At 44.2% G+C, this 12,010-nt stretch overlaps 1 protein-coding gene across 1 annotated transcript in view; it reads left to right on the top strand.

Moving 5' to 3' along the window:
- Positions 1 to 11,456, top strand: part of rnf128a (ring finger protein 128a) — a 14,997-nt gene extending 3,541 nt beyond the window's left edge. The window contains exons 2-7 of the mRNA XM_053490856.1: positions 4,244 to 4,488; positions 5,599 to 5,670; positions 5,834 to 5,916; positions 10,019 to 10,115; positions 10,188 to 10,386; positions 11,260 to 11,456. Coding sequence (XP_053346831.1) covers positions 4,244 to 4,488; positions 5,599 to 5,670; positions 5,834 to 5,916; positions 10,019 to 10,115; positions 10,188 to 10,386; positions 11,260 to 11,330 — 767 coding nt within the window. The 3' untranslated portion in view covers positions 11,331 to 11,456. The remainder of the gene's footprint in view (positions 1 to 4,243; positions 4,489 to 5,598; positions 5,671 to 5,833; positions 5,917 to 10,018; positions 10,116 to 10,187; positions 10,387 to 11,259) is intronic.
- Positions 11,457 to 12,010: the final 554 nt, after the last annotated feature.

Genomic DNA, 12,010 nt, shown 5'->3' on the forward strand with positions numbered 1-12,010 from the left:
GAGAGTGTGTGTGTGTGAGAGTGTGTGTGTGTGTGAGAGTGTGTGTGTGTGTGAGAGTGTGTGTGTGTGTGAGAGTGTGTGTGTGTGTGAGAGTGTGTGTGTGTGTGAGAGTGTGTGTGTGTGTGAGAGTGTGTGTGTGTGTGAGAGTGTGTGTGTGTGTGAGAGTGTGTGTGTGTGAGAGAGAGTGTGTGTGTGTGAGAGAGAGTGTGTGTGTGTGAGAGAGAGTGTGTGTGTGTGAGAGAGAGTGTGTGTGTGAGAGAGAGTGTGTGTGTAAGAGAGAGTGTGTGTGTAAGAGAGAGTGTGTGTGTAAGAGAGAGTGTGTGAGAGAGAGTGTGTGTGTGAGAGTGTGTACACACTCTGTAACAGTCAGATTTACTTTGAACACCAAACCTGTGTGTGAGAGAGAGTGTGTGTGTGTGAGTGTTTTTGGGAAATGAGTATTTCCGTTACAGTTAGTTCTAAGTGGACTGGGTTATTGTGTCCGCTCACTAATGGACCTGATGTGAGGTTTGCAGTAACAGAACCAGCACCTGGACCTCCTCAGCACCGGCACCAGACGAGTGGAGGTCACACTAAGTGTTGTTTACACGAAACACACAAGGAAGAATAAAAGCAGGAAGCATAGTTCTAAACGTGTGTGTGTGTGAGATATGCTGAAAATTCCTTTTTAATCAGACCCAAGAGTCTCTCTCTCTCTCACACACACACACACACACACACACACACACTTCGGCTGTGGAGTCGTGGCTTGTTGTGTCTACAGTTTTGTTTATAGAAGATAAAAGAAGAGTAAAACTCTGGTGTGTGTGTGTGAATGATGAGCAGCACAAAGCATTGCAGCTGTTCTCTGGTCAGGTCTTAGCCACACTCGCCCACGCGGTCGTGACGACTCCGGGTTTTTAGCATCGCGTACAGGAATGAGCTGAGAAACTGTGATCGCGGAGCAGAACGTTTAAAACAGTGCTGTTCAGTAGATACTTTAATCTCACGTTATTACTGTAGCACAGACTCACTCACTCACTCACACACACACACAGAGAACAGGAGAACTGAGCAACAAGCCGGGGGGGGGGGTTTCTTATATGAGGTCACTTAAGGGAAGAAATCTGACTGAGTTGTTTAACATGCGTATTTGTACAAACACACACACACACACACACAATGGAGACCCATCAGAATATCTTATTATAGTAAAAGTGAATTATGCGGAACAGCTTCCAGTCAGATCAACAGCACAGGTGAAATAACCAGTTGTGATCTGTAAAAGGGCAGGGGTTTACATCATACGCTGCGTGTGTAATAACCGCGGTGACACGCGCGCGGGAATGTTTCCGTGAGCATCGTGTGCTGCTGCGTCTGCAGATGCAGGTTAAGATTTTACAATGCAAATCGGGCGTCACCCTGCTAGAGCAGCGCCGTCCTGCAGCTCGCTCGGGTCAGAGGGACGCCAGCGCGGTGGATGATGTCGTGTTCTCAGACTTTAGATCATGGAGCTCCTGTAGCTTCTGCACTCGTGACTTCACTCAGGATTCGGGAATTTAAGTTTTACAGAAACCTTTGTTTATAAAAACATGTCTGTACCCCGCCTCGTGCACTAAGTCTCCTGGGATAGGCTCCGCCCCCACCACCCTGTATACAGGATAAAGCGGTATAGATGATGAGTGAGTGAGTGAGTATCAGTTTCTACACAGTACTCGTGTTTTGTGAGAGTCTCAAGCAGCATTCCATTCCGAAGTGTACTTCATAGGGTGCTCCCATGTCGCTCCACCATTCGGAACACTTCCTCTGTGCGTTACCATGGTAACGTAAACACCTCGGATGCCTGTCGCTGCTGCTGTAGAAATTTCACACTAAAGACATTTAATACTAAATATATATTGATTATAAAACATTACTATTGAAACGTGTGTAACTTGTGAACATTTTTTTGATTAATGATAATAGTAATTATAGTAATAAATAACAATTATATATATATATATATACAGATCACTATCCTATATAACTAAGGATTTCTTGATTTAGTTAAAATGTAAATTGTGTCCTATTAATATGACGTCATCCTCGATAATAATGCTAACAAATATATAAATTATTTTTCGAGCTCCTTTTTTTTTTTTTTTTAACCTCCAGCAAGATGCAATGACAGAAAGAGGAAAGAGTGGAAGAAGTGTGTGTGTGTGTGTGTGTGTGTGTATGGTATGTGTGGTATGTTTGACTACAAACACTTCACCTGAAAAACCAGAGGCGAGTCGCGTCTCCCAAGCGGTCACAGAATTTGACAGTCTTTAATAAAACGCCTGTTCATGCTGGGACACGCGGCTCAGGGTCGATTTTAATGTTCACTAGCAGCTCACCATCGTGTGTGTGAACAGTTCTGAACTCGGGATCTGATTGTTTACAATCACATAACTACTCAACTCTCACTCCATTTTCATGGGACTGTAAAGCTATATTACGCATATTTTGAACATTGAACCTGAATCGATAATAACGACTCTCTTTAGCTGTGTGTGTGTGTGTGTGTGTGTGTGTGTGTGTGTGTGTGTGTGTGGAATCGTTTAATGATTTATAGACCTGTGCTCAGTGACCTCAGTGTGTGTGGCGTTATACAACCTCCAGTAATCCTGCACCACCATTTTGTGTGTGTGTGTGTGTGTGTGTGTGTGTGTGTCTGTGGTTCAGGTACAAACTTGAATTTCTTGTTTCTTTATCAGCTGATGTTGACTTGTGTTAAGGTTGAGCTGTGTGTAACTTGTGTTTGGAATACAGTTGAAACTCTTCTAATGACGTACAGAGAGGTTTATTTATATATACAGTTGAACCAGATATTTATACAAACTAAAGGAAAAAAAATAGTTTACACACACTTCCTCAGTCCTCTGTAGAATTGCCCCGAAACGGTTCCACTTGGGCCAAACGTTTCGAGTATCCTTCCCCACGCTATCTACCGTTGTTTGCTGGAACTTTGGCCCACTCCTCTGGACAGAACTGGGGTAACTGGGTCAGGTCTGTAGGCCTTCTAACTCACACTCGTCTCTTCATGGCCGGGATTGAGATCGGTGCTTTGTGAAGCTGCTGTGAGACGATGACCAGAGTTAAAAGCGCTATATAAATAAAAGTCAGGTGAGTTTCTGATAACCGCTCCAGTACCTTGACTTCGTTGTCCTTAAGCCACTATGTAAGTAATTTGGAGGTATGTTAGGGGACATTAGACCCGTCTGTGCCCAAGCTTTAACTTCCTGGATGATGTCCTCAGGTGTTCAATATATCCACAGAATTTCCTTTTCTCATGATGTCATCTATTCTGTGAAGTCCATCCGTGCTTTTTTTTTTTTTTGATGGTGTTTTTGAAGTAATGTCTTTCTCCTCCCAAAGTCACCTTTCAGCTTACAGTAAGACAGGACTTGTTTACTGTGGATAATGACGCTGTCGTATCGGTTTCACTCAGCATTTCCACATGGTCCCAGGCTGGGTCGTCCTGGGTTGATCCGTGTTTGAGTCTTTATATCCATCCACAGGTGTACCACCAGTTAACTCAAATGCAGTCAATTAACCGACCAGAAGCTTCTTAAGTTCAGAATGGTGATTCTGACATTTAACAAATACAAAAAAGTTTTTTTTCCTTTAGTGTTAATATCTGTTTTTACTGTATATGGTGTAACCTAATAATATCCTAATAACATACTTGTGTAAAGAGACCCAGGGTTTGTGTACACAAAGTACTTATGTCAGGGTCAGGGTTAGGGTTAGGGTTAGGGTTAGTACCAGAACACTGCATACGGTGACTCATGATGGGTTACATCCTGGTCATGTTATGTGGAAAGCTGGTTTAACATGCCCTGTCTGGCAGATACAGCAGAGGAACATGCTGAACTACCTCATCTCTCTCTTATCTCTCATTATCTCATCTCTCTCAGTCCACTTGTTCAAGTGTTGAGTACACGCTCACTTTAACATCACCTTAATCTGTCTGAAGAGAGTCTGTTCTCATGTACCGGTGGGGGGTTAAAGGTTGAGGGGGTGGAGGGGTGGAGGGGGTGAGTGGTACAGTGTCAGTCCAAGTAGATGTTTCTGTTCATCATGGATTAGGTGTGAAAGCTCTGCCTTGTGTGATGTCTGTGTGCTGTGGAGCATGATCACCTCTAATCACCCTTTTAATGATTGTGTTATTTGTTTGCACCAAGCAGCTCAGTTTGATGTGTGTGTGTGTGTGTGTGTGTGTGTGTGTGTGTGTGTGTAGGCACCACGATCGTGTCGGTGATGATTGGGAACCTGCATGGTGAGGAGCTGGTCCAGCTGCTGCAGAACGCCGCGTCAGTGTGGATGACGATAGAGGTGGGGCTTCAGCGCGGCATGTGGATGAGTCACTACTCCATCTTATTCATCTCCATCTCATTCTTCATCATCACCACGGCAACCATCTGCTACTTTATCTTCTACTTTGCGCAGAGACTCAACAGCATACGGCGCCGGAGCCATAAACAGGTTCGCAGCGTAAACAGGCTGTTAATGAGTTAATTAACTGACTCGTTAAGTGTTTCTCACGTTTCATCATGAAATAAAACACACAAATCAACAGTTTGTTAAATTGATGTCCAGCATGGCTGTGTCTCGAGTCACATAGGTGTGTGTGTGTGTGTGTGTTGGAAACACTGATGTAACACTGCGTCTCAGTAATCGCTCCCTCTGCACATCCAGGCGTTTGGGATGTTCATGTTGCTGCGCTGTGAAAACAGCACAAACACTCTTCTCCCATGAGCCTCTGCAAGCGTGTGGGTGTTTGGGTGTGTAGCTGCGTGTGCATGCGTGTCTGTGTATGCGTGATGGAATAAAACCAGATGAAACATGTCTTGAATTGTGGAACAAATGACTCAGCGTGCAGAAGAACATTCCCTCTCGGAGGGGTCAGGGGTTTAGACGTTACACACTTCACTACATTCATAGAATTTTAAAGTGACCGACACCGGCGAGTGATCGGCGCCCTGGAGCGGGACATGACCCGGACAGAAAGCGTGCCCCAGTGGGTAGTGTGAGGACCAGGTGCTCCTCCCCCATGGTGGTGTCGCTTACCGAGAGCTTTTGGCTGGAACACAGCACCACACACTCCTCACACTCCACCAGCTGGGTCAGAACTGCCCCGGCCCTCCGTCTGAGCGGGATCAGGAGAGCCACATACACACAACATGTACTTCGCGAAACCCTCTTCATATGCCTCCGCCCACTGGCCCAGATTTAGGACCCCTCAGGTAGCAACTTGGTGACACCAAACCTACAATAATAGCCACCGGCCCGAGTGGAAACCCAGATACTGTACTCTTATCCAGTTTCTTAAGACCTAATCACACCTAGACAAACAGTACACACACACACACACACACACACACACACACTGTAAGATTATATCCAAAATATCATTAGAGCAGAAGGTTAGGTGATCCCCCGCTGCAGTGATGTTCTTCTACAGGAAGTGACTGAGCTGGACTTTCCACTTGCAATTGTCACGTGTGATAAAGATCTGAACACATAACTATACAGTTGGTGTGTCTGACTCGTGTGTGTGTGTGTGTGTGTGTGTGTGTGTGTGTGAAACTCCAGAAGCAGATGAAGGCAAAAGCAAAGAAAGCGATTGGTCAGCTGAAGATTCGTACACTTAAACAAGGAGATAAGGTAAGTGTGTGTGTGTGTGTGTGTGTGTGTGTGTGTGTGTGTGTGTGATGATCATGTAAGACCATATATTTGCCCTGTTCTTCTTGTTGGTGCTAAAAAAATATTTAAACATGATTACCGTGTGTGTGTGTGTGTGTGTGTGTGTGTGTGTGTGTGTGTGTAGGAGACCGGGCCAGATGCTGACTCATGCGCTGTGTGTATCGAGGCTTATAAACCAGGAGACGTTCTCACTGTCCTTACATGCAAGTACGTCTTAGGTTTTATTGTATCATGGTTTTATTGTCGTCACATTCCTGAGCTCTGAGACACTGCGGGCGTTTTCTCACTGAACGTTTGTTTCGTTCCCAAGCACGATTTCTCCCCCTCCCCAACCCCACCCCCCCATCCCCCCCGGCAGGTCAGCGTGCACACTGTAACATCGGTTCCCATCCCGGGCACACATGCGTATTTACACAACCGGAAACAATCGGTGGCGGTAGAGAGGTAGTTGATTTGTTTTGCGTCAGAAGAAAAGGAGTCATGAACTGAGACGCCTGTTTATGCTCCGTGTGGATGGTTTTATTTTGTGTCAAAAACAACAACGCTCTGAACAACATCCCCACTGATGCATCTATGGCGCGGCTCAGATCGCGCGTGAGATGAGCGCGCGCGCCGCACTGATGCTACTGGAGGCACGAGGAATGACTTTACAACTCCACTCTGTAAGGTGAGGAACCGGGTGCTGTCCGTGTTCTCTTCTGGTTTCCAGAGTCAAATTGAAATAAAGTGAATAAAGAAATTCTACAAATATAATGCCTGCTATAATAAAGTTCAACTAATAGCATGGATACACATAATGTACGTCTGTTCTCCCCAGGTGATGTGTGATGGCAGCATGTCCTTGTGACCAGGAGAGACCAGGACTGGCTGCCAAATTCTCAAGAAGACAACATTCCCACAAGAGAGATGCTTGGGCACTTTTTTCCTTACCTTGCTGTGTGTAGGTTTTCAAACTTGGCTGAGTGCAGAAGTTTGAAATTTCACCATCCATCAATGTTTTGTGTTTAACATGTTTTGTGTGCACATCTGTTTATATTGTATTTTTGTAAATGTAACAATAAATGTATACTGTAGAATCCAAGATGAGTGTGGGGGGTTTGGAACAGAGACAAGTTTTATTAAAAATTATTAAAATATAATTTAAGTAAGTTTTGTAACAAAAGTAGCCTTTAAATAGGAGGAAAAAGTAAGCGTATTAAAATGTAGAGTATTTTTATATTCACTCGTACTTGCTTAGCAGGAGGTTGTGTGTTGATGAAATTAAGACAACAGTTGGTCCATCGTCTGCATCAACATCCTATTGGATCTCTTGATGTTCCTTCCTCTGTATCTGTAGTCGGCGCTCCTCCACCTAAATGTGAGGGTTCACCCAGGCAACATGAGTCTCCTGCTCTAGAACGTCAGGTTTTTCCTCTTTCTTTTGCTGGTCTTGTGCTCTCCAGGTCTCAGTCTGTGTTTCCTCCAGTGTCCGTCTGCAAGAAAGTATAAAAGCAAGAAATTAGCTGAGAGTTGCAACACTAACAGCTTGTACAAATTAAAAATTTCCAACATTTAAATTTTATCACAGAGCAATCACAGATAACCTGAAATTGTGTGTGGAGCTTATGTGGCTCATCAGCATCTCAATTTTTATAAGTGTGTCTGAGATGTGCTGGAGTATAAACATAAAGGGTTATACATAACATAATGAGTGAAGAGTAAAGTACCTGTAACTCTAATATCTACATAAGCAACAAGGAAATGATCGGGGGCCTTCAAGTAAGCAGACATGGAGAGCATTCATGTTACCTTTGTTGTGAGATGTGAACAGATCATCCTGTACATCTTATTATATGCGTTTAAACACAGGATCCACAGACTATTCCCAGGAGATGTCATGATAATATGAGACTCTCTTTAACAGCGTTAATAACTTGAGTATTTAATATTAACTTGCCGCTCGCAGGTTCTCTGCTGGACCAGGCTCCACGCTGTTCGGTTCGGATGATGAAGGTAGATGGTGTCGTGGGACAGAGCGCTTCCGACTCGATCACACTGGACGGTTTTCATCGTATCATTTATCTTTTCCTCACTTCAGTATCTCACCGCGCGCTTTGTGCTGCTCGAGCGGCAGTTTGTTTAACTCAGTGCTGCTGTACGCACGCGTGTAAATACTCACAGATACTTCCATAAATATCGGATTTTTTTATGTGTAGTGTCCGATTATCTTTTGATTTTTCTGGCTGTCTAAAATTCGAGCAAATACTGTACTTTGGCATTACTTCACAGAGATTCTTTAGCAGCCACATTTGTTTGTGTACGAAGTCAAACTGTAATTACATCACTTCCTCTTTTGAGCATGAGCATACTTCCACCTACTGTCCCGCCTTTCGGGCTCCGAACACATGAATCGTTTCCGGGACCACCTCTGCAAGCGGTCCAGGGATTCGTTCCTAAGCTTGGAACGATTACATGCTCACAGACAAAAGTCAACTGGTCCCGTGGCCAAGTGTGCTCGGAAACGGTTCCAGGACCCTAGTGAGAAAACGCCCTAAGACGTTTGTGTGTGTGTGAGAAATTTGTCCTACAAGACCCCCTACCCGATAACTCGCCCCCCCCTCCCTCCGTTATTCCTGCTGTTATACATAACATCAATTAACATCAGCTATTATAGCTGAACTGCCTCCCACCTAACACACAGTATGAGTGCAGATCAATCCCTGCTATCTGTTATCACCCAGATGAGGATGGGTTCCCTGTTGAGTCTGGTTCCTCTCAAGGTTTCTTCCTATTACCATCTCAGGGAGTTTTTCCTTGCCACTGTCGCCCTCGGCTTGCTCACCAGGGACAAACTGACCATTTTGATTCATACAAATTCACATTTCATACAAACTTAAATAATTCTTTTGATTGCTTGTAATTTGATTGTAAAGCTGCTTTGTGGCAATGACAATTGCTAAAAGCACTGTTACAAATAAAATTGAATTGAATTATACCCCCATCTCACCCATGAGGTTTGACTACACGAGGACTGACGCGCGGAAAGATGGAAACCTAATCACAGCGCCAAAACTCACGGTGAATCATGATGAACCGTACTTACAGAAACCGCGCAAAACCGCGATGGGTGAGAGGGGGGGTATCAGTGGGTGAGAGGGGGGGTATCAGTGGGTGAGATGGGGGGTATCAGTGAGTGAGATGGGGGGTATCAGTGAGTGAGATAGGGGTATTAGTAGGTGAGATGGGGGTATTAGTAGGTGAGATGGGGGGTATCAGTGAGTGAGATAGGGGTATTAGTAGGTGAGATGGGGGTATTAGTAGGTGAGATGGGGTATTAGTAGGTGAGATAGGGGTATTAGTAGTTAACAGATTATGGGCCAAACTTGACTGAGTGATGATGGTAGAATAATTATAAAGGTCTTGAGTAAAACAACATGCATGAGGAATCACAAAGGAGTTTTCATTTTCTGCAGTGGAAAAGTACTGAACTAGTTACTTTTATCAGAAAGTAACACTGTAATGTAACTGATTACTTTATAAAGACAGTAATTATGTAACGTGTACACTTGGGTAACCCCGGACACTTTCCCCCCTGTGTGAAATACTACAAGTTTAGTTTGAGGGTATTTGTGTTCTAGTTTTAATGTGTGTGTGAACGTTATACCAGGGAGCTGGGTTTGGTGTCAGATGGTGATCTAGTGACGGTTGAAGCTGATGAAGCACTGTACAGTGTTATAGAGCCAAGAGGTTCATACAGAATTACTAAACCCACTTTAAATGAGGTGAGAACTGAAAACTGGAAATGTCTTAAAATATTTATTACATTTAATCTGTGTGATAGTGGACGCAATCACACACTCACTAGAACTACACACATGATAGAGTGTGTGTGATTATAGTGATCACAATCACACATCATAATTATATACACTCACTCTAATCACATGCTCACTATAATCACACACACACACACACACACACACACACACACGCTCAGGCTGGTTTTCGCTGAAATGAACTGAATTTTTCCTGAAATTCCCCACAATAGCACTGAACTGTTTACTGAAAACACAGTTTTGCTGTGTGAAACACACACACACACACACACACACACACACCACACACACAATAACCTCTGTTAGGTTGTTGGAGGACTGATGTCTTGCAGTTGAATGTGAAACTGTTCCCAGAATGCATTGCAGGAGGGCGTCAGGTTCTCATCAGCTTTCCTGCCTTTAAATTAGTTAAAGTTCCAAAGTACATACTCCGTCTTATACTGTGTGTGTGTGTGTGTGTGTGTGTGTGTGTGTGTGTGTGTGTGTGCGTGTAGTCATTTCTTCCATAAGGCTTGTGTTGAGCCATGGCTGATGGAGCACAGGACCTGCCCCATGTGCAAATGTGACATCCTCAAAACTCTTGGAGTAGAGGTGAGCTCTGTGTGTGTGTGTGTGTGTGTGTGTGTGTGTGTATTCATAGCCCAGTCTTTTATCTCTCTACAGACGGATGTTGAGGAGCAGCACATGCCGACGGTCACTTCTGATGTGCGTTTCTTCCCCACACACACACACACACTTTCCGGGGCAATCTCCAACTCACACCCCGACTCTGAGTCACACACACACAGCGACGCTGCCTCTTCTGGATACGAATCCCTGCATGCAGCAGAGCAGGTTGGCCTTGCTGAAAACATACACGATGGTAAGAAATGTGCACACACACACACACACACACACACACACACACACACACAGTGTCCAAACCAGCTAATCTGCAGTAGCTCCTGGAATTCCACAAGACATATGAGAATATGGTGTGTGTGTGTGTGTGTGTGTGTATATACACGCTTTTAAGAGCACACACCCTGTTTTGTTTGCATGTGTGGTGTGTGTTGTGTTTGGGTTAAACATGTTAGCGTGATCACATTAAAAGACAGGAGGGAGACGAGACGTGATGTCACGGGCTCCATGCAGTCCTCGGGTCCAGATGTATTGGGACAGCGGGGCAGTTTTAGTCTCTTTGCCTCAGTGTTTATACACTGAAGACTTTGGAGTTTGACATCAAACTGTTGTGTTGTTCTGTTGTGAAGCTTCTCCAGGTGTGTAGCGGTGTGTGTCTCAGGTGTGTGTCTCAGGTGTTGTGTGTTTGTGTGGTGCCGCTCAGTCCGGTTGAAACTCGGCGGACCCGTGCGCTGTGGATCTCCCCGTTTAGTTCTCCCAGTGGATCATTTCTTTTTCAGGACATTCCAAACACGTTACAGTATTTTTAATCATTTGAGTGAGAACAAAAGGTCTTGTGTTTAAGTTTTCACATCGAGATGTAATGAAGACTATTTTCATCTTATCTTCACTGTTTGAACTTAAACCCAAACATCTCCAGAATGTGACTGAACAGAAGGACGGCCTGTTCCACCGCGTTAGGAGGCGACTAAACTACTGTTATACAGTAATCGTGCAGCAGCGATCTGCACTTGAGCTGTGATTAATTTCTTCGACGCTGTGCTTTGGTTTCTCTCTGACTCTGTTCTCCTGCGAAAGCTTTCTCTCTGACTCTTTCCTTTTGATTGGTTTGCAGGTTCGGAGGCGGTGTGTGTGGAAGTGCCGCACTACGATAACCCCGCCTTCGAGAATGAAGCTCGCTCCTAGGAGAAAAGCAAAACACACAGTGACTGTAAACACACACACATGCACAGACACGTTCACACGCACACACACACACACTTATTCGGATCCTTATACATGTACACTTCACAGTCACAGGTATGACTTAAAGATCTGTATGTAATTTTATTTCTCTGTGTGAATGTGAATTAATGACCTAATGCTGTGGTTAATGGGAGGCGGTGAACTCTGTCTTTGTCTCTTGTGTGTATGTGTATGTGTGTGTGGGGGGGGGGGGGGGGGGGGGGGGGGGGGTGCTGGATGTGTGTTGCTTTATCTCACACACACACACACACACACACACATTTTTTCATGTGAGGGGTGTTCTTCACTAAGTTATAGGTGGAACTAACTGTAAATTTATGTTAAATTTGGACTTGAACTGAACGTTATATAGCCGCTGATGGGAATCTAGCGTTAATGTTAGCTTCTAACTTCTATCTTTTTAACTTGTGCTAAAAGAAATGTATAACTAATCCTAAAGGAATAAAAACTAAAACTATTATTAATGTTTGTCTAATCAGATAAAAGGTAAGTCCTGCCCCTGTATACTTGGACACACCCCTCACACACCACAATGAGCTCGCTGTGTTTTTGTTTGTTTGTTTGTTTTTTCAAAAACTTTAAAATAATTCTAGTTTTGCTTAATAGTTTGCGAAATAACC

Source organism: Clarias gariepinus, unplaced genomic scaffold (genome assembly GCF_024256425.1).
Source record: "Clarias gariepinus isolate MV-2021 ecotype Netherlands unplaced genomic scaffold, CGAR_prim_01v2 scaffold_34, whole genome shotgun sequence".
Lineage (NCBI taxonomy): Eukaryota > Metazoa > Chordata > Actinopteri > Siluriformes > Clariidae > Clarias > Clarias gariepinus.